At 52.4% G+C, this 18,544-nt stretch overlaps 6 protein-coding genes across 6 annotated transcripts; 2 read left to right on the top strand and 4 right to left on the bottom strand.

The window, feature by feature from the left end:
* Positions 1-629: 629 nt before the first annotated feature.
* On the bottom strand, positions 630-3,258 carry PG994_011185 (uncharacterized protein; the record flags this gene model as incomplete). Its single annotated transcript, XM_066862594.1, is given in 5 exon segments — positions 630-1,340; positions 1,363-1,733; positions 1,760-2,655; positions 2,715-2,843; positions 2,861-3,258. The coding sequence occupies 5 exon segments, from the start codon at positions 3,256-3,258 to the stop codon at positions 630-632; spliced, it is 2,505 nt and encodes an 834-aa protein (XP_066711704.1).
* Positions 3,259-3,645: 387 nt separating this feature from the next.
* Positions 3,646-4,480, top strand: PG994_011186 (uncharacterized protein; the record flags this gene model as incomplete). The annotated part of the gene is made up of 3 exons (XM_066862595.1): positions 3,646-3,903; positions 4,080-4,330; positions 4,408-4,480. 3 exons carry the CDS (start codon positions 3,646-3,648, stop codon positions 4,478-4,480), a joined length of 582 nt encoding a protein of 193 aa, XP_066711705.1.
* Positions 4,481-4,853: 373 nt separating this feature from the next.
* On the bottom strand, positions 4,854-5,646 carry PG994_011187 (40S ribosomal protein uS15; the record flags this gene model as incomplete). Its single annotated transcript, XM_066862596.1, has 4 exons — positions 4,854-5,027; positions 5,088-5,134; positions 5,273-5,305; positions 5,445-5,646. The coding sequence occupies 4 exons, from the start codon at positions 5,644-5,646 to the stop codon at positions 4,854-4,856; spliced, it is 456 nt and encodes a 151-aa protein (XP_066711706.1).
* Positions 5,647-6,521: 875 nt separating this feature from the next.
* Positions 6,522-7,259, bottom strand: PG994_011188 (uncharacterized protein; the record flags this gene model as incomplete). Its single annotated transcript, XM_066862597.1, has 1 exon — positions 6,522-7,259. One exon carries the CDS (start codon positions 7,257-7,259, stop codon positions 6,522-6,524), a length of 738 nt encoding a protein of 245 aa, XP_066711707.1.
* A 652-nt stretch (positions 7,260-7,911) lies between these two features.
* On the bottom strand, positions 7,912-10,009 carry PG994_011189 (u2 snrnp auxilliary factor protein; the record flags this gene model as incomplete). Its single annotated transcript, XM_066862598.1, has 7 exons — positions 7,912-8,021; positions 8,086-8,298; positions 8,355-8,616; positions 8,676-8,789; positions 8,828-9,168; positions 9,206-9,643; positions 9,700-10,009. 7 exons carry the CDS (start codon positions 10,007-10,009, stop codon positions 7,912-7,914), a joined length of 1,788 nt encoding a protein of 595 aa, XP_066711708.1.
* Positions 10,010-10,625: 616 nt separating this feature from the next.
* On the top strand, positions 10,626-11,843 carry PG994_011190 (uncharacterized protein; the record flags this gene model as incomplete). The annotated part of the gene is made up of 2 exons (XM_066862599.1): positions 10,626-11,018; positions 11,088-11,843. 2 exons carry the CDS (start codon positions 10,626-10,628, stop codon positions 11,841-11,843), a joined length of 1,149 nt encoding a protein of 382 aa, XP_066711709.1.
* Between the last annotated feature and the right edge of the window lie 6,701 nt (positions 11,844-18,544).

The following is an 18,544-nucleotide window of genomic DNA, read 5'->3' on the forward strand; positions in this document are numbered from 1 at the left end:
CAAGGTTGACGAATTATTCTCCGAACGCGCCCTTCCTGATCTGGAAGGCGTACAAGTTCCTTGTAGTTGAAACAAGTTACCCAAATTGAAACGCCGAAGCCCTGCATCGCCGGCGCTTCGATGATGTACCCTCTCATGAGGGGGAAATTGCTTACTCGTCGGAACTGCCAAGTCGGTATCCCCTTAATTGCCAAAGCGCTGCTTTTCGTACAATACTTTCAATAAACGATTGACACGGCCGTGCATACCGTAGCATGGTTAAAGAGACCAATCAGAAGTCACACCGACCACAACAGACGTTTAAAACGTCACTCCGATCGTACTAAAATTGTACCTGGTCTGTACAATACCTACCGATGTGGTGGAAAGCAGCGCGTTGGCAATTAAGGGGATGAGAGCCACCGGTACCAGTTCCCTGGCGATACCTGTCAAGTGTTTCAGACGGCTATGCCAGAAGAGGAAGCTGTCTAAAACATCACGCGTAAACACTTGCTCGTGCACGTGTGACCCTAGTCGTTTCTTTCTGCGCTGTGCCACTGTATCCTTGCCCTCGGCCGTGCCAAGGCTTGCAGACTTACAGCAGTCATCGTTTGAGTCAGCCAACCAGTTGCTCGCAACATGCCCTCCGCTCAGATCTCTCGGATCTCTTTAGCCATTGCGTTGGTGAGGGCCACCTTCACGCCTGCTCCTGTCAAGACGTGGATCCATAGCCGTTGCGTGTCACTCAACCGGTCGTTGGCACTCTTCACTTCAGCAAACATGACTTCCTTCTGAGGCGTGCTTCTCCAGAGAATCAAGTCGGGGAGACCACCTCCTCTCTGCCCATACTCTTGGGCTATAACTTTGCAGATCGTAGCAAGGGCGGTGCCATCAAAGCAAGTGACCAGCTCCAAGAGGTCCGGCAATTCGTAATCCCAGTTCAGGCCCACCACGCAGGTCCTGCGCTCCCTCTCTCTCGTGTCAACGTCCTCAACCAACCGTGCCGCCTGGCCATTCGCTATCTCGACCAGCCTGTGATTGATTTCAGATGCTCGTGTTGGGTAGAACGAGTCCGTATGCAAATCCAGGGGGCAGGTCTGATAGGCTGTCTGGAAGACGTTGGGGATGTAGAGGAAGAGGATATCGAAGAACAAGTAGGCAAACAATGTGCGCACGATGCCCCCCTCTGCATGGTAACCTTTCCATCCCTGGTTCCGGTACCAACTGAGGCACATGGCTTCGACACTGCACTCCCCTCCACCCTCGGCTTCGTCCACCCAGATGGTTTTGGTGCTTGCTGCGCGGCCCTTCTTCCCTACAACGTCATCCTTCTTGAGTTGGATTCCCTCCACAAAGTGCTCCTCGGGTGTGCTTGAGTCGAACATGGCCAAAGTCGTGCTGTAGGCGCTTGGGGATCTTGAGCCGTTTCTCTAGCTTAAGTAATCGTTTCTGTAAGTCATAGTGGTACTTGAGATGGCAATCAGGATCCTCTAGAGCTGCCTCGCAAGTTGCTGCTGCGGTCCGCCTCCAGTGCTTCTTTTGGATTTCTTCGTTCGTGGAAGCCGGATCTCGATCCAGAGCATACATGTAATGTTCCTCCAGTAAGGCTTTTCGCTGGTGCCAAGAGCCTCGTCTTGCCGGATGAAAGAGCCTTTGTTCCAGCAATTCGGCCAGAAGTGAATGTTCCTTGAGGTGTTCCCTCTGCCGGCCTAGCACATAAGCGGCTTTGTGTATGATGCGAGTGTAGGGGTGAACTGGCGAAATCGTCGCAAGTATGTACCTTCGCCTGACTCATATACTCTTTCTTCCTTTTCCTGTTCTTGCGCAAGTAAATGCTTCCATCGCGGGTAGATCTTCTCAAAGAGGTCCAAGATCTTGCGGAAGCCTTCCTCCCCAGCAGGCCCATTGAATTCTAGCACACTGTCTACAGCGAATTCTGTCCGCATTGCCGTCTCAAACTCCAGTAGATGACCTCTCGAGGTGAATATATTGGTAGATCTACTGACAATGTAGTGAGGAAAGTTCCGCCGCGCAATCTTCGCAAGAATGATGGCAGTGAGAGACTTTTCTGTCCATAGCGTGGAGCGGTAGAAGACTAAGTGGACTCTTTCGAATAGTTTGAAGACAGGCAGAGAGAGTCTGATGCAAGGCCCTGTGATAGCCAAAATCTTGTCAAGAAAATGCTGGTTTCTGTTGGAATCGGTTGGGTTGCCAGTCCCAGGTGAATCACATTCGGGGGTCCTGTTATCAGGAGAGTCGACAGATCCATGTGTACTGGACCGTCGGAGACCTAGAGACATCAGCCCGGCTTGACGGTTACTCATCCTACATATCGATTTCGCGATATCAGATTTGTTTTTCCCCTGAACTTTGGCTTCCTTGGCAAGGCTTTTCAACTCCTCGAGACTTAAAAGGGACACAGCTTCTTCTACTGTGTCGATATAGTCATCAGAGTTATCGGCAAATGCGAACACGTTTTCCAATTTGTGTTCTTCGTCTACAAATGGAGTTAACAAGTTTTCGCGCTCTGACTGAGACCTTGGGGACGCCGCTGGAAGATCACGAGATCGCTGTAAGTCCTGGACAGCACGTTCGGTGTCCGCTATGTCGTCATGGTAGCTCAGACGACCTATACGGTACCACGTAGCCGTTTTTCTGAGGAACAGGCGAACGTACCTAGAGTAGGGGAGTGGGTGAGCATATGCGCAGGAATAGCGAGTGGCTAGATGACTTACAGATACTGGGCTTCATAGCTCAAGTTAGCCCAGTTGTCAAATAGTGTTTTTTCGTTCTCGTCGAAGAGATGGGCTTCATCATCCAAGACAGTACTTAGGGCCAGGTTGAAGGCGTCAACGTATAGGGAGCTCTTCCCTTGACCCACTCTCTCTTGACGAATCTCGAGGTGGTGGAGTCATCAGGCTGGTCTCCCTGCGAGGCTCTGAACGTCTCGTACTCCTCGATAGCGTCCTGGTCGACCTTGATCTCTGGAAGTGAACTCTCGATGGCTGTTGGTCGACCCGACTCCAGCTCCAGCTCCGAGTGGGGGTTGCCATCGTAAACCGAATCTGTGGTGTCCTCTCTCCGGATTGCAGGAGTTAACTTGAACAGGTTCTGATCGAGGAGGTCCCCGTCAGAGTCCCCGTCCGTATCTAATACCTCCCGCTTTACCCGCTTTGCAGGTCGCTCAGGCTTTGTCTTGTCAGACGGCTGCTCTGAGGCTGCAGGAAGTCGAAGTCCTGCTGAGTCGGGTTTCGGCTTCCTTGTGACAAACTTATCCATTACTAAGGTGAAAGTACGTGTTTTGGACGAAAACCATCTTCTTCCCTGCAGTTGACTAGCTCCAGGAAGAAACGGGATCTATCGTCATCTATGTGCACAACAGCTCGCCTGGCTGATAACGCGTTAGTCGAGGGCAGGAACTCAATGACGCTACTTAAAGTGGACACGAGATGAACACCAGATCCCGTGCTCTTTCGTTAATCCCAGTGTTCAGGTACATACTGATGCCAACTGCCATCAGCTGAGAGTTGTAGCTATGTCACTGCCCGTATGCTCGTTTGCTCGACGAAGCTCCAAGCGAAGCTTTAAATTATCTATCGCGACGCGCCGCCGATCCACAGCCCACCACCCTTCACTGCAGGATTCGTTAATAGCAACAAAAAGACCATGGCGGAGGAGAATCGTCGCATCTCCACGACCCCGATCCCGGTGCCCATGCCCTTCGGAGCAGCAGGGCAATTAGCTGCTGTGCCGACGCCGAGCCCGCTCAGCCAGGCGACACCCATCGCTTCGACGCCCGCCGAAGCACCGTCCACTACAGCAGTAGCAGCGCAAACGGCTACAGCAACCAGCACGGAGCCCGTTGTCGAAGGCGTTAATAAGGATGTTGCTATGACAGACGTTCCTACTACCGAGCAGGCTCCCGTATGAGACCCTTGCTTTCTGCAATCTTCGGGCTTTCCTCCCCTCCTCCCTCTATCTACCTATCAACACCCGCAACTTTAGATCCAAGGCGATCTTCTGAGACTCATGCAACAACCCCTCCGCAATTGGACGGGGCAGTTTAAAAGCTAACCATCATCACTACTTTCTCCAACTAGTCGCCCGTTCCAGCCGCAATGCCTGCAACAACAAGCGGTGCCAGCCCAGCACCGCCTGCGCGCACTGGCACGCCGCTGCGCACGAACGGACAGCAGCCCGAGTCGAGCTCACGAGCAACCTCACAGCATCCTGACGCTGGCTTCACCATGCCGGCCGAAGCGCCTCCTCATGGCGCCCCGGTACGACAGTACTTAAACTCCAAAGTGACGGGGGCCCTGCTTGAAGGCATGAAGCAAGTCGCCAAGGAACAGTGAGTGTGCAACATATTTCTTGCCAGTGTGGTGTACGTACGGCTTCTTGGCCCACATACTGACGATCCACAACTAGACCCAAGGATCCTTTGAGAGTGCTGGGGGAGTTTCTTTTACAGCGTTCCAAGGAAGTCGAGCAATCAACATAGTGATTGCGTTTGGTGGTTATCTAGACAAGGGGCTCGCATAAAACAGGCGTTCAGGTTTATGGCCGGGAAAATGAGGAGACATGGGCCAGCACTATTACATGTTGCCTAGGTGGCCTAGATTCACGGGATCTTTCTCGATTTAGCGTTCCATGATACCACTGCATTGGGTTGTTGATAATCAAATTTCGTGTGTCCTCATGAGATTGTCATTACATATCTCTTCGTGAGAACCAGACTATCTTTCCCAAGCCATCTTTCAGAAAGTATGGCCGAATCGGTGTCTGCTCATGCCCAGAAAGCAGATAATTTCCCTTTCCGAAACTCCATGACCAAGCAACTAATGCAGATTCATTTCTCTCCTACCACAACTCGCTTATGCGACCATGGTGCTGGCGGTAGCAGACTCGTACTTCCAGGTAGGGGGCAGGACACCGACGGTCTTGTAGTAACGGGCGAGACGGTGGATACGCGACTCGATGAGAATGAGGCGGAACTTGGAGTCCTTGTCCTTTCGGTTGCGCTCAAGATGCTTGCGGACGGCAACGGCCTGGAGGCTGTGTTAATAGAAGCCACAGAGGGGTAAGTGTGGCACTTCAATGGACTTTACCTTCTTGATCAACATGTACAGATCCTCGGGCATCTCAGGAGCGAGGCCTGTCATTTGAATCACTCTGTCAGCCTTGACCATACAGAGGCATAATATGACCACCCTTCATCGTCTCAAGGACGTGTTGGGGGTTTTATAGCTAGAGGGGGACGCTTGAAAGCATTTCAAAAGGGTTCATCCCGTACCTTGGGACTTGAGGATTCGCAGGATCTTGTTACCTATTCCCAATTGTTAGCGTCTTGGTGCCATATGATCTTGCCCAAACTGCCCAGTGCCGGACGACCAAATATTCTTCCCCTCACAATGCTTGGTCGGCGGCACTTTTTGAGCTTGCAGCTATATGCTATTGTTACATACCAGTGACGATGCGGACCTGGGCAATGCCGTGGGAGTCACGCAGGACAACGCCGATCTGGGAGGGGGTGGCACCACGCTTGGCGAGGCGGCAGATCTGGTCAACGACCTGCTCGGGAGTGGTCTTCAACCATGCCGGGGCAGTGCGCGAGTAGGGGGTAGCAGACGAGCTGATACCCTTTCCCTTGGAGTGAAGACGACCCATTTTGTCGGTATTGGAGCAGAATGCGCTGACGATCGAGGGATTCTGTCGGTGGTTGAGATGGGAAGGGGTTGTCGTCGGTTGGTCGTTGGGTCGCGAGGAAAATTGCAAAAAGAAGAACTGGTTGCTTTCGTGCAATTGCGCTTACCCACCCCAGCTTTGGATTTTTGGTGGTACCTAGCCCAAAATGTGCGGAAAATTCGCTTTTCGTGGGCCCCACTGTCGCTGGCTTGAGCTGGTCTTATCGCTTCCCCCAATCAACCAGGAACTCACAGGGCCGAGTATTTTCCGTCCGTCTATCAGCTACCTAAGGTTTTCCTAAGTGCTCCACCGCACTTGCAAACCGCCAACGTGCACGATGCGATCTACAAGCTTTTTCTTTGCTACCTTCAACCTCTTTTCCCCTACCTACCAATAACCCTTCTATTGCGGAAACATATTGGGCATACAGGAAGAGTCTGTTAGTTATGCCAGTCGAATTCCTACCTGCTGCGTCTTGCTGGCATGATTCGCATGATCGGCTTGCAGAACAGGTCGTGTTCATTAATGCTATGGGTAAGCTTCCCATCTTCTTCTTCCACCCTCTCCTCGAATGATGACAATCACATACATCTTTTTTTCTGGTACCTCTTATTTTAGATCTTGGGATTCGTCTCGGGGTCAATGCATTGAATTTACCTTCTGATTCGAGCTACTATTTGCTACTTCAGCACCGCATTTCATGTTTTTAACACTGGCTAACATATGAAAAGCTTATAGGCACATTTCACCATACCAACATTCGGTATTTATTATATACTACAGAAGCGACTAACTCTTTAGCTGCAATTGGTTGTAGTTGCTAACTGCCTGTGGGAGCCATGGACTCCTGATGTATATCACTGGACCCTCGGCCAGAAACCCTCCTCGAGGATTAACATCTCTTTCCATGCATCCATAGCAATTTGATCAACATCGCTGGTCGCAGTCTCTGATGCGTATGCGTCAAGGCACTCTTGGATCTGGTCCACGAAGGCCCTGAATGGGTGGCCGGCCCAGTTGGGAATGAATTTGTTCCTCAGCGCGCCCCCGTCAAGGGCATCGGTGGCGGCGCGCTGTTGCTTCGCAAACGTCCAGGCGTCCAAGTAGACCTTCTCCAAAGCCCAGAGCATGACGAGACCTTGTAGAAGTGACCTTCCGCTCCCTGCCTCGGCTGTAAATGAGTCGAACAGATCGATGCATGCCTTCGTGACTTTGTTGGCTTCGAACTCCTGTCCACCCTCCATGGCAGCCAAGTCCAGCTGGTATTCCATCGCGGTCTTCTCAAAGAACTGCAGCTCGGTGGTGACCCCGATCAGCGCCGTCTGCAGCATCACTAGAATGCGGAACAGCGTAGTGCGCGAAGCCTCCGTCCCTGAGCTTATTGGCAGCTGCACACGCGAGATGAGCCCTCCTATGAAGCGCCCGTAAGCCTGGGCGTAGAGGCGATCCTGGGACAGCCATTGCGATAGCGATTCTTTGGGCAGACGGCCCTGGCCCGCGAGCTCCAAGAAACGGCACTGCGTGGCTGTCTTGTACAGCTCCGCCGTGTCGGGGTGCTGGAGGAGGTGCGCCGTGATGCTCTTGTGGCTGGACATGACGGGCAGTATAGTATGTACGTATTATATGCAGACGTGATGAAACTGGATCGAAACTGAAGAGAATATTACGACGTTGATGGCAAATGGTTCGTCACCCTTTGTTCAGTCTGTGTTCTGCTTTAAAACAAATCCCGACAGCTGGATTACAGGGCGGCGACGTACGATTAGGTAGGCAGGCAGGCAGCGGTTCTCTTTCCGGCCTCCTCAATGACGAGACATAACCTATGTGGTGTCACTTCGAAGTTAAGCATGTATAAGCCCGCTTTAGTCTCGGTCCGATGCCGCAGGTTCGTCTAGGTTTTGTTCCCATGAACGCACTTTAAGCGGCTCACCACTAGATATGAAAATTGGCAATAAAACATGTAGCCACTGATAGCAAGACTACTATTCCACCTGTCGCGGTCTGTTTGGTGGCGGCAAGAACTATACTATAGACAGTTCTCGTATTACACCGAGGATAGACTGGAAGCTGGAGATGGCGCGAGCCATAATCGGTATCTACATGTCCAGCAACCAGGATGGCATAGGTTCAAGTGTACCAATGCAAACTCAGGCTTTGGCTTCGGGTACCATCGGCGTATGGTCCCGGTCTTGCGAAAATACAAGTTACAATTACACGACGAGCCTAACGCTCACCAAGGCTCCTAACTCATTCAATTTCTCCGGCATCCTCTGCTGTGGCCCAATCGATGCGCCTGCGGAAAGGAAAGTTGTTTCGCTTCAATCTCAATCTTACCAAGCTCCGACCTCGAAGTTCTCCTATTGGGTTTTGTCAGTTTCTATGCCACACGAGCTATAAAAAGGGGAGGTTGCAACAACGTACCTCGGGGAAGAAAGTTGTGACCACGGTTCTGTCGGCGAACTTGCGACCAGCGAGCTCCTGCAGCGCCTTCTTGCATGATTCTGTGGTGTCGAATTGGACGAAGATTTTGCCGACGCCGGCGGGATTGCCTGCTGCCCCCGCTTGGTCGAGGGATCTTCAGCGCAATAATGTTTCCGAACTTGCCGCACTCATCTCGGACATCTTCGCAGATTTCTAGTGGTCAATGTTAGTATTGTAGTCGCTCAGGATCAAGGTCTTGTGTCAATTACCTTCGTAGTCATCGTTGTCCATCAACTCCTCGGCCGTCACCATGTTGAGAAGTTGCAATACCCTGCTCTCATCGGGATTGGTGGCAGTGGTGCCTGCAAGCATGGACATAGCATTGACTCCCATCTCAACTCCGGCCACTTGGGTGATGCCTATGCTGGCCTTGCGAACCTTGAGGCTCTTGTCTCCAATACCCATGCCATTCAGGCCCTGAACAGCAATGTCCGTTGCGCTGGGGTCAATATATTCGCAGAAAGCAATGCCCTGGGAATGTGGTAGTTAGCAGTGAAGGGGGGTGATCATGGGCTTGATTTCAAACTTACCCGAGATTCGTCGGTTCCTTGATCTTTGACCAAAGTAAACGCCTTAAGTTCGCCAAATGCCACCAGGAGCTCTCTGACTTGGTCCTCTGAAAGATAGGGGGGATGTTGGCGATGCTGACTTTGTTGGGTGTGTCGACTACAACCCTCGATACTACACCGGGTTCGTAGCCAGTATCGTCGACCACTGCAGGTACAATGTAATCTTTGGGTCGGACAATTTGCAGCCCACTTGTAGCAGCAGCGCCATTCGCTGCAGCGTCGTCGGCGGCCTCCATGGAAATACCGTCGAATGCAAGTGCGACGGTTGCTTCAGAAGGGTTCCTGAACTCCAGCAAAGCAAAGGTACCGTCCTTGGAAAGCTGGCACATAACGCAGGGATCGGTGCTCTCAACAACATTTAAGCCGTTCAGCTGTAGGTTGAAGAAAAGAGGTGATGCTCTCCTCGGTAGAACCAGGAGGGATGTTGTAAGCCAGTAAGCGCTTGGACTGCCGGCTGTTGGTGGGTTTGAGGGTGGCACTGTTAACGGCACCGCCGGGCTGGTTCATGAAAGCCTGCAGCTTGGATGGATCCATGGGTTGTTGCCTGGGAGCACCCGGCAAGGGGAACATGCCGGATAGCTTTGCCTGTTCGGCTGTGACGTTCTCGTAGCCCGGGGGCTTGATGTCCCACTGAGTCATGCGGCGCTTGCGCTCGAGGACCGGCACGACGTTGGTGAGATCTGGAGTGGGCTCTCGTTTCTTCGGCGGGGGTGTCGCGCTTCGACCGCGTCGGTTTTGCGCGAAAAGATCCTCATCCCGGTCTCGGCCACCTCGGTCCCTATCACCCCGGCGGTCGCCTCGTCGGTCATCGAATAGATCTCGGTCGCGTCGCGGAGGCCGGCCATCATCGCGACGATCTCTTCCACCCCTGCGGTCACCACCACGGTCGCCGCGGTCACCGCCACGCTCACCACGATCGCGATCCCATTCTCTTCCCTACGGTCGCGGTCCCTTCCGCCGCCGCCGCTGCCGCCACCAGGCCCACCGGATCCCCCGTAGCGGTCTTCGCGCTCACGGTCTCTGTGGCTGCGACTCGATGCGTAGGTGTCTACGTCGCCTTCTCGGCCGTCGCGGTGCGAGCGTCTAGGCGACCTGGATCGCCTTCTGTCCCTTCTATCACCGCGGCCACCTCGGTCGCGTCGATCATCGCGGGAAGAGTAATCACGAGACGAGCCGTGTCGGCCATCTGGAACAGCCGCGCAAGGGTTAGCCTGATTCGAGACGGGACAAGTTGGGTAAGTACGGGTAGGTAAGGGATTGGACATACCTCGAGAAGGGTAGGCGTCACCGTTCATAGTGACGCGTCGGGAAGTTGCTGGCCAATTGTGATGCTGGGCGAGATCCCGAGAGAGATAGAGATGTGCAGTAATGATGGAAACCGGATCTCTCAAGCTCCCAGCATTAAGAGGTATACTGTGGATTGCGGAATCAGAATCGTGAGGCTGGACAGGTTCTGGAAAAAATGAGGTGGGGACCTATGCAGCTAACAGCGGTCTCTTATTGGCTGGCGAATGGCGACTTGCACTGACCCGGCTAGGTCGCTAAATGGTGCGCCTTGGGCGACCCACAGGCGCTTCTCTGCTGAACTGGCAGGGACTGTTAGGGACTGATGAGGCTGAGGTCCTGTTTGAGCTGCAAGCTTGCTACTTACTGACTGCTGGGTTCTCAGACCCTTTGATAGATTTGGTCTCAAAGACTGCACTGCTCGCAACGGCCTTTTCGTCCTTCCACCCAAATCAATTCAATTTTATCAGAAGTCTGATGGCTATTGGCCGGGTTTCAGAGTGGCGAAGGCTGCCCCTGAGCTTGACTGAGCTGTGTATCGACACCTCCTTGCGTTGTGGACAGTCGTTTCGATGGCGCAAAATCGAGGATGAGTGGTGAGCCTCGACAACCCTCGGATCAAGTGCCATGCCATACGTAGTAGAAGCTGAAACCCGTGCTAGGAACCTCGCCATCCACGGGCGTATATTATCTTTAAAGCAAGATCCCGACTACCTGCACTACAAGACCACATGGCCTGGGTTTACTACTGGAGTCCCTGGCTCCCCAGATATCAAGGAGGAGGAGAAACCTACCGAGCAACACTCTTCCAGTGATGACACGGAGCAACTGCTCCGACACTACTTCAGCTTGAAGCACAATGCCGCGGAATTGTACGAGCTATGGTCCCAAAACGACTTGAATTTCAGGAAGAAGGCGCCCAAGTTCACTGGTATTCGCATCATGAGCCAGGATGCGTGGGAAACTCTGATCGGTTTCATCTGCAGTAGCAACAATAACATCTCGAGGATTTCTCAAATGGTAGGGTTTCCTCGGCCCTAGATTACCACGTAGGAAGTACCACGGCTACAATGGCTAACAATCGCCCAGGTCCACAAGCTTTGCAGGTACTACGGCCCCCTCATCGGCCACATCGGAGAAGAGCCCTTCCATGACTTCCCCGGCCCTCAAGCCCTGATGGGCAAAGGGGTCGAGTCACAATTACGCGAGCTCGGCTTCGGCTACCGGGCCAAGTACATCGCCGAGACCGCGCGTCTCGTGTCCGAGGAGAAACCTCGGGGCTGGCTGGAGAGCCTGACGAATCCCAAGAACCCGGGCTTCGGCGCGGAAGAGGATCCCGAGCTCGGCCGCGCGACGTACAAAGAAGCCCACGAGCAGCTCCTGACCCTCTCGGGCGTGGGGCCCAAGGTCGCCGACTGCGTCTGCCTCATGGGGCTGGGCTGGGGCGAGGCCGTGCCGGTCGACACCCACGTCTGGCAGATCGCCCAGCGCGACTACAAGTTCGGCAAGGTGAAGACGAAGACCTTCTCCAAGGCCATGTACGACTCGGTCGGCGACCACTTCCGCAAGATCTGGGGCGACCAAGCTGGCTGGGCCCAGTCTGTCCTATTCACGGCGAATTTGAAATCGTTCTCGGATCGCAGCATCGCCAAGGTCGAGGTAGACGAGGTTAAAGTAAAGATAGAAGACACTGTTTCGGAGACGCCGGACGTTCTGAAGACGCCAAAGCCACGGTCTCCCAGGAAGAGGCAGGTTACTGCCCTTGAAACAGTGAAGGTAGAGGAGATTGGCACGGCCAGTGGCACAATCACCCGAAGCAAAAGGAGAAGATTACAATCAACCTAAACTGCAGGTGAGCCTGCATGCGTTATTACTCAGGTACCGGCTGTTGAGTTGACAGTGGCATAATGGAGTTTCAGGGTCGAATTATCAGCCATTTCCATCTGCCCAGGTGGTTTAAGGACCGAAAGTCGCCCCTAGGGATATACGCCAATATATATCATGCCTTCTGGTGTCTTTTGAGAAGTCAACAGTATAGAGGGGAGAAACTGTTTCTGTAGCATAGAGTGTATTATCTGGGCAGAGGCCAGTGTCTCCGTCTCTAGAGCAGATGTTGGGAGAGGAACATGTATCATTAATAAATCGAGATATATCCTCATGGGCAAGGCATGTCTTATGACGCTCCTGGGGAGTAATGTATGCTGTTGTATCAAATATGCCACAATAAAGATGCGAGCAATCCAATGTCCGCATGCCATATGCACACTGTAGCGTCTATATAATGGTCTACATGCACAACAGACCTGAACGGGCCCTGCCAAAACATGCCACACCCACGGTGCGCCGAAATATCCATCGCCAGAGTTGACCCATGGTTCCTTGCGAAACGGGGAGGTAGTTACGCTTCTCAATTATCAACCGGGCCTTAGAATGGTAATACTTATCACGATGTCGTTACTTTCAAGCAGCAAGTCTTTGCAACTGTGTAAGGAGGCGGAAAGCAATAGTGGTTGGAAGGTGCAAAACTGGAGAGGCCAGGCTCTGTTAAGTCACCTGCTCTGCTACAGACTTGTGCCTAAAAAACACGATGAATACATCGTGTCCAATTTTTACAGTGTTGCGATGAGGGGGCAACGTTCACGCTGTGGAAAAGGAACGTCATCTTGATTAACCCGGTCCAAAATCCCAGCCTAATGTAATGGCTGCATTGCCCTCTTGAGTTCAGAGGCTACCCCAACTATATCACCATCGCACCATCTAACCACAAGTACTGCTTACACCGTATTGTTTTCCTCTGGTAGCTGTTTAAGCCTCGGTGATTTTCCCGCTTGGCTCTTCGGCTTGGAGCAGTGTCGGAGTTGCACATAGCTTCGTTATCCATATATATGTGACAGCTCTCGGCGTGTGGGCTGGGTTGCGCCAGTGTTTGAATGTGCCTCGGATCAACGAGTATCACAACATGACGGCTGTGGTTCCGTCAGATGCAAAAATCGCTGGTGATTTACCCAGTAAGGTAGGTCAACGACCCCTTCGACATTGAGCAGTCGGTCCATATGCGCCCCCAACATACAAAGACCCTTTGAACTGCGAGAGCAGTTCAACAACGACTGTACCTCAGGACGAGAATCACCTAGGGCTTCCAGAAGAGAGAAACCCGAGTGTCATTGGCCCACGAGTCTGCAACGCGACAAATGGGGATAAGCTGTGACACCATCGCGACTTTGGTGAGCTGCCTTGTTTATGCAGGGCATTCTCTTCCCTGACTCGCGTTTTTGATGCCCAATAGGGGAAAAAACAAGTGCTTGTCACTGTTGAAGGGACTCGACTGGCCAGAAGGAAGAGACTTCACTCACACATCACGGCTTGTGGCCATACTGTATCGTGAAGACTGGTTCGTTGGATCCCCGAGCCATTGATTGCCCAACACCGAAAGCATGGAAGCCTAACTGCTCGGATCATAGTGACACGTCTACTGCAAGATAGTTGACAGTGGATATAGCCATGCTTCCGTACCCATCGGGAGTGTTGCAAAGGGCCGCAACGGGCACCGATACCCGCCCAGGCGTCAGTGGCCAGCACAATGACAACACGTATTGGAGCCTCGTAGCTGAGGTGCATGGTGCGGACAATGCCACTTTATATGTCACGTAGCGCTCAGGAGCTGGTGTGTTGTTGTTGGAGGATTCGAGCGCCCTTGCATATAGCGAACGGACTGATCCTCACTTGGTGGGTTGCCGAAGCATGCTGGTATCATACAAACATGAATCTGGCTTGATCCCACGGCCACCTCCCAGAATAGCTGGAGAGAGATCAGCAACGTTTCGAAGGTTGCCCCGAGCCGGAGTACATGGCATCCATCATTGAAACAAGTCCGCAGTGGTATGCGCCGTTGTGTGGGAGTGTGAATAGGGGGGCAGCTCGGCTATGATGTCGTGTAATTGCCGCGCCAGCCTTCAGCAGTGACGACAGCGACAAATCCACTAATCCATAAGAGCTCCTCACTACCTTCTTCTCATCTCTCTCGCATGTGATACCAGTGATTGGTTTTGATCCAGATCTTGTTGGACATGCTTCTCTGCGGCGGGCACATACCATGATTGAAGGATCACGACCATATCTGCCTATCCACTTTGGAGCCAAGAAGATAGTCCATCTAAGACCTGACTTTTATCGAATAGTGATGATTTTCCAAGGAGCCCCGGGCGCATCTGGCTGGTTTTGATTACTAGTCCATGGTGTTTTACTGGACCGCGGCGGGCCACGAGGTCCTCAAGCCCACACCCAGGATTGAGCGCATGCAAACAGACGTCTCGGATCAGATGAGATCGTTCGATGATTGCCTGGGAAGTCCACGACAGCAAATGTGGGAAGCACCATGTCTGCCCCAGAAGGACCGCCGTGAGGTTATTGTGCTTGCATACATACCTCCCACCCCTTCCTCATCCGGTGGTCCGCCGTATAGGGGTCACGAACCTGCGGCAATGCTTCTTGGCTCTCACCCAATAACCCCATCCGTTCACCCCAAGTATGTAATCTCTACTAATTCTACATGGTGTGCACCCGACAATAACCTAACCTAACCTGATCTAACCCCTGCTTCGCCCCTGGTGCCTCATCTGTACTGTATGTACCCAGTCACTTAGTAGTTTCAATTTCCCATGCTTCCTTCCCAGAGCGCATCCGAACCTTTCACGCCATGCGCATTCTTCCGTCCATCACGATTTCAGTAGACCGTACTTGCCTTGAATCTGGTTCTTATGACATACATGCAGCCAAGGCTCAGACAGGTGCGGTCGTTCTAGTTTTTGGGGAGAAAAACAACAACAAACATCAAGGCACAGCGCCTACTAGCGCAGGCGATGATCCAATCTTGTCAACTATGACAAGATATCGCTTCGACGAATGGATCAAAATAAGGACCAAAACGAGTCATTTGAGAAAAGCACACAGATGGAGACGGGTAACTAGTAGGATCCAGTCATGAACTCCCATATGACCTGTCACGCCAAAAGGGGCTAAGCTCGGCTTCACGGAGTGCCGGGGCTGCTATCTCCCTATGGGGGGCCCAGCTAGTCTGTATGTGTGCAAATTCAACTTCTTTTTTGCTGCGAGGGGTCAAGATTGAGAGTTGGAAGAACAAAAGGCGTCTGCCCTAGTGCTGCCGAGGAAGGCTTGGATACTTAGGGATGGCTGGATGGGGTGGCTGCCTAATCTCAATAGCTTCACCGTGAAAGGCTGGGCGGAGAAAAGGAAACCAACATGAGCCTAGAGGGGGGTCCTACGGTTGCTGCTGCAAGCCACCGAAGAATATTGCCAGACTCATTTGCATACTAACCTGCCGCCAGCAGCATCATTTTTTGTGTGGCCCCCCCCCACGAAAATCCGGGGAAGCTTAATCGACTGAATGCCGACGAATGCAGGTCCAACGAACCAGGCTTGATATTGCAATAGGATATTAGTTCATCCATCCTTCGGCCTCATCGCGGCCAAATACTGGATGGGAAAAGCAAACATTGGAATTGTATTCCTTTGGCGACAACACTCGGCCCGTTGAGACAAAGTATGCCGGCAACCACACCTCCTTGGCATTGGGTGTTGTTGGGACGGCAATATCTGATCTCAGGTAGTCTTCAGAATTGCTGTTTTTGAAGGTGGCCGGCGGACTGGTTACGGTTCATTTCGCGTTCGATAGCTTCTTTTGCTCAAATTAAAAGGGCCAGGCCAGGCCAGACAGCCAGGTATCAATCACCTCCTACACGACACGTGCGTGCAGCTTCGTCGTCGAAGGAGCGGAAAGATGCCGCAGACCGACTGTTGAAGCACTCCCGACACCGGCGGCCAGACGAAGCAATGATATCAGATACTGACTGGCGAGTGTATGTAAGCGTCCGTGCTTGCTTATCTGATCAGGAAAACGTGGGTATTAACTGGGCCGATCGAATTTCTAAAACTGTTAGTAGAGGCTTGCCTCGTAAGCTGAAGAAGCGCGTAAGAAGATGTAACATCGCATAGCAGTATTTGCGTTGGCCTGTGTGGCGATCCAGTAGTGCGTATGCAACTGATGCTAACAACAGTGGTATTGACTCTGGAGTCTGGGTCGTCCAGCAATAATCCCTGTGTGCATCTGGCGTCCAGAGGGTAATGGTCGGCGACCTTGTCGTTTAGGCGCTTTCGGTATCCGGTTTAGCGTTCGTTTAATGTGGGATGCAAAAGTGCCTATTGCTTTTTGTTTGGTTTCCGTCATCCACGCCTGTGCAGGCATCGCTGTATGTACTCGCTGTCTGTCAGTCAATGCATTGGATACATCTATCTCTACGTCTCGAGTAGTGAGGTACAGTTACAGTATGCATGCGCGGATGTCGCTACGTACTAGCGCTAGCTACCGGCAGTCTTTTTGGGTTGCGCCTCACGGCTCTTCCTCGCTGTAATTTCCATACCCCATGAAAGAACAATCTCTCCAAAATATCGAGGCTGCCAGGCGAGCCAGGCTGCAGAAACATTCATCAGGTCTGTGCTGACAGTGGGCTTCAATGCCAAGCCAAAGTCCAGCTTGCGCTAAGAACGCCATTTCCTGGATAAGGATGTGATCGACGCCAACTCCACCGGCAACGGTCCGGGATCTGAAGACTTTGGGGGCAAGGGGGCCCTGTCTGCTTTGGGGAATGCCAGTTGAATATGAAACGAGCCCTGGCGCCTTGGCTTTTCTCTAAGTGGACGGACGACGAGACGACTGTCCTAAAGCGGATGTACTCCAGCTCCTGGTAATCTTCTCGTTGCGCATGTGGTCAGTCGATAGACCCTCAAGCAAGTCTTCTACGACTTCTAGAAGATAACATGATGTACGCAGGGTGGGGGGAGGGGGTTCTTCGGGGTCAGAGTCAGAGAACCTCTATCTCCGTCGGCGTAGCGATACACACATACACATGCATGTACATACGCCAAGATTGCATACATGTACTTGGCACTCTGCATGCCTGTAGGTAGATGCATTCCGACTGACTCCGATACAAGACAATCTACCAATCACATCAGCCGCGCGGTCTGCTGCAAGTGTGGGACGGCCACCAGGGGCTTCTGTATTTGCCGGACGATGGCTCAATGATCGCCTTTGCCATCTCTCGGGAATCTCGACTGAGACAGCCCGGTCCCCGGGAGGGCGTTGGTGGTTGTCATGTACTTACTTACTGTAGGTGTAGGGCCTTCCTCTCCAGGTTGCTAGACAAGATATCCAATCATATACATGTACGGTAGGGAATGTCAGTATTGTGTGCTCCAATAGTGCTGCAGGTGCTGAAGCCATCACTGTCACAGGAAGCAGCCTTGCATTGATCCAATATTTGTCGCGATTACCGGACGTGATTTGAGCAAGGATGTGGAATGGAATCCCAACCCCATCAGTTTTCATTTCTCGTTTCTTATCGTCGAGACTCCAGTTCTGTCCAGCTGCTTTCCCAGCTGGCGGGGGCCAAGAAACGACCCCACTGAACCAAAATTGCCCTAATCTTTCGCACCTCACAGTAGCAGAGAAACCTCGTGCTCGCAAGGCTATTCCAGTTGACCTACTGCTACTACACGCTGCACCTGTTGGCAAGGATCCGTCAGGAACGGTGCAATGCTAGCAGGCTAGCTTGTGATATCAGAGGAACCGTTCACATGGGCAACGTAAGGTTGCAGTATGACGGGAAATCCGAGATGCGCTTGCACCATAGCTACAGTAGACGATCCCGCTTTCTCGATTACTGAACCCATCCCCCTTTCTTCGACTCCAACAGGTGGGCCAGGAACGTCGAAAGTACCTCACATGTCGAGTTATCTATCTTGTACGCGTATTTGTTGTGGAACTGGAGAGCAACTCGATGCCTTTTTCTTCCTGGGCGACTCCGAGGAGACGGGTGCGGTCGGGAAGGATGTTTTGATCCCAGCCCAGACCTTGAAACATCGAAACCGCAGTTTCCAAATGCCCACAGCGCGCACCGACTTTTGGATGACGGGCAGGGTAAGGTATACGACTAGGTATACTAGGTATAGATAGGTAGCAGTCGGTTCCCGGTCCCGGCCCGAAACAATTAAGCAGGTGGTTGACAGACGGGCTAGATACAACCTCGAACTAAGCTGTTGTTACGCTGCTATGGCAATGGCTATGGCCCCCCTGGCAAGCGAACAGGTCTGGTGAAATGCCATCTGACCAAGAAGGGGGATTTCCAGATCCCGATGCGATAGGTGAATAGGTGTCTAACGTACATAGCACACACAAAGTGCACTACGGTCAGGATAGCGAGCGACTACTGAGATTCCTGCCTGCTTAATATCGACCGAAGGTTTGTCCGACCCGCACTATCGCTGGCCTCTTAGGAACAAGCTTAAAAGACGTGGGAAACCCCGTTGACTTCACCGTGTTTTACAAGGTGTTGAAGAGGCGCGGGAGGCGCCAAGTTAGTTCAAGGTTCGTCTCTGAGCACGCACATAAGATGATACATACATGTATACATGCGAGTGTGCCAGCAGGTACTGTAGGCTACCTACTACTGGCAGATGTTGCTGGAGCT

This window comes from Apiospora phragmitis (genome assembly GCF_038363925.1).
Source record: "Apiospora phragmitis strain CBS 135458 chromosome Unknown utg000010l:1.0-9815664.0:1.0-9183399.0, whole genome shotgun sequence".
In the NCBI taxonomy this organism is placed as follows: Eukaryota; Fungi; Ascomycota; class Sordariomycetes; order Amphisphaeriales; family Apiosporaceae; genus Apiospora; species Apiospora phragmitis.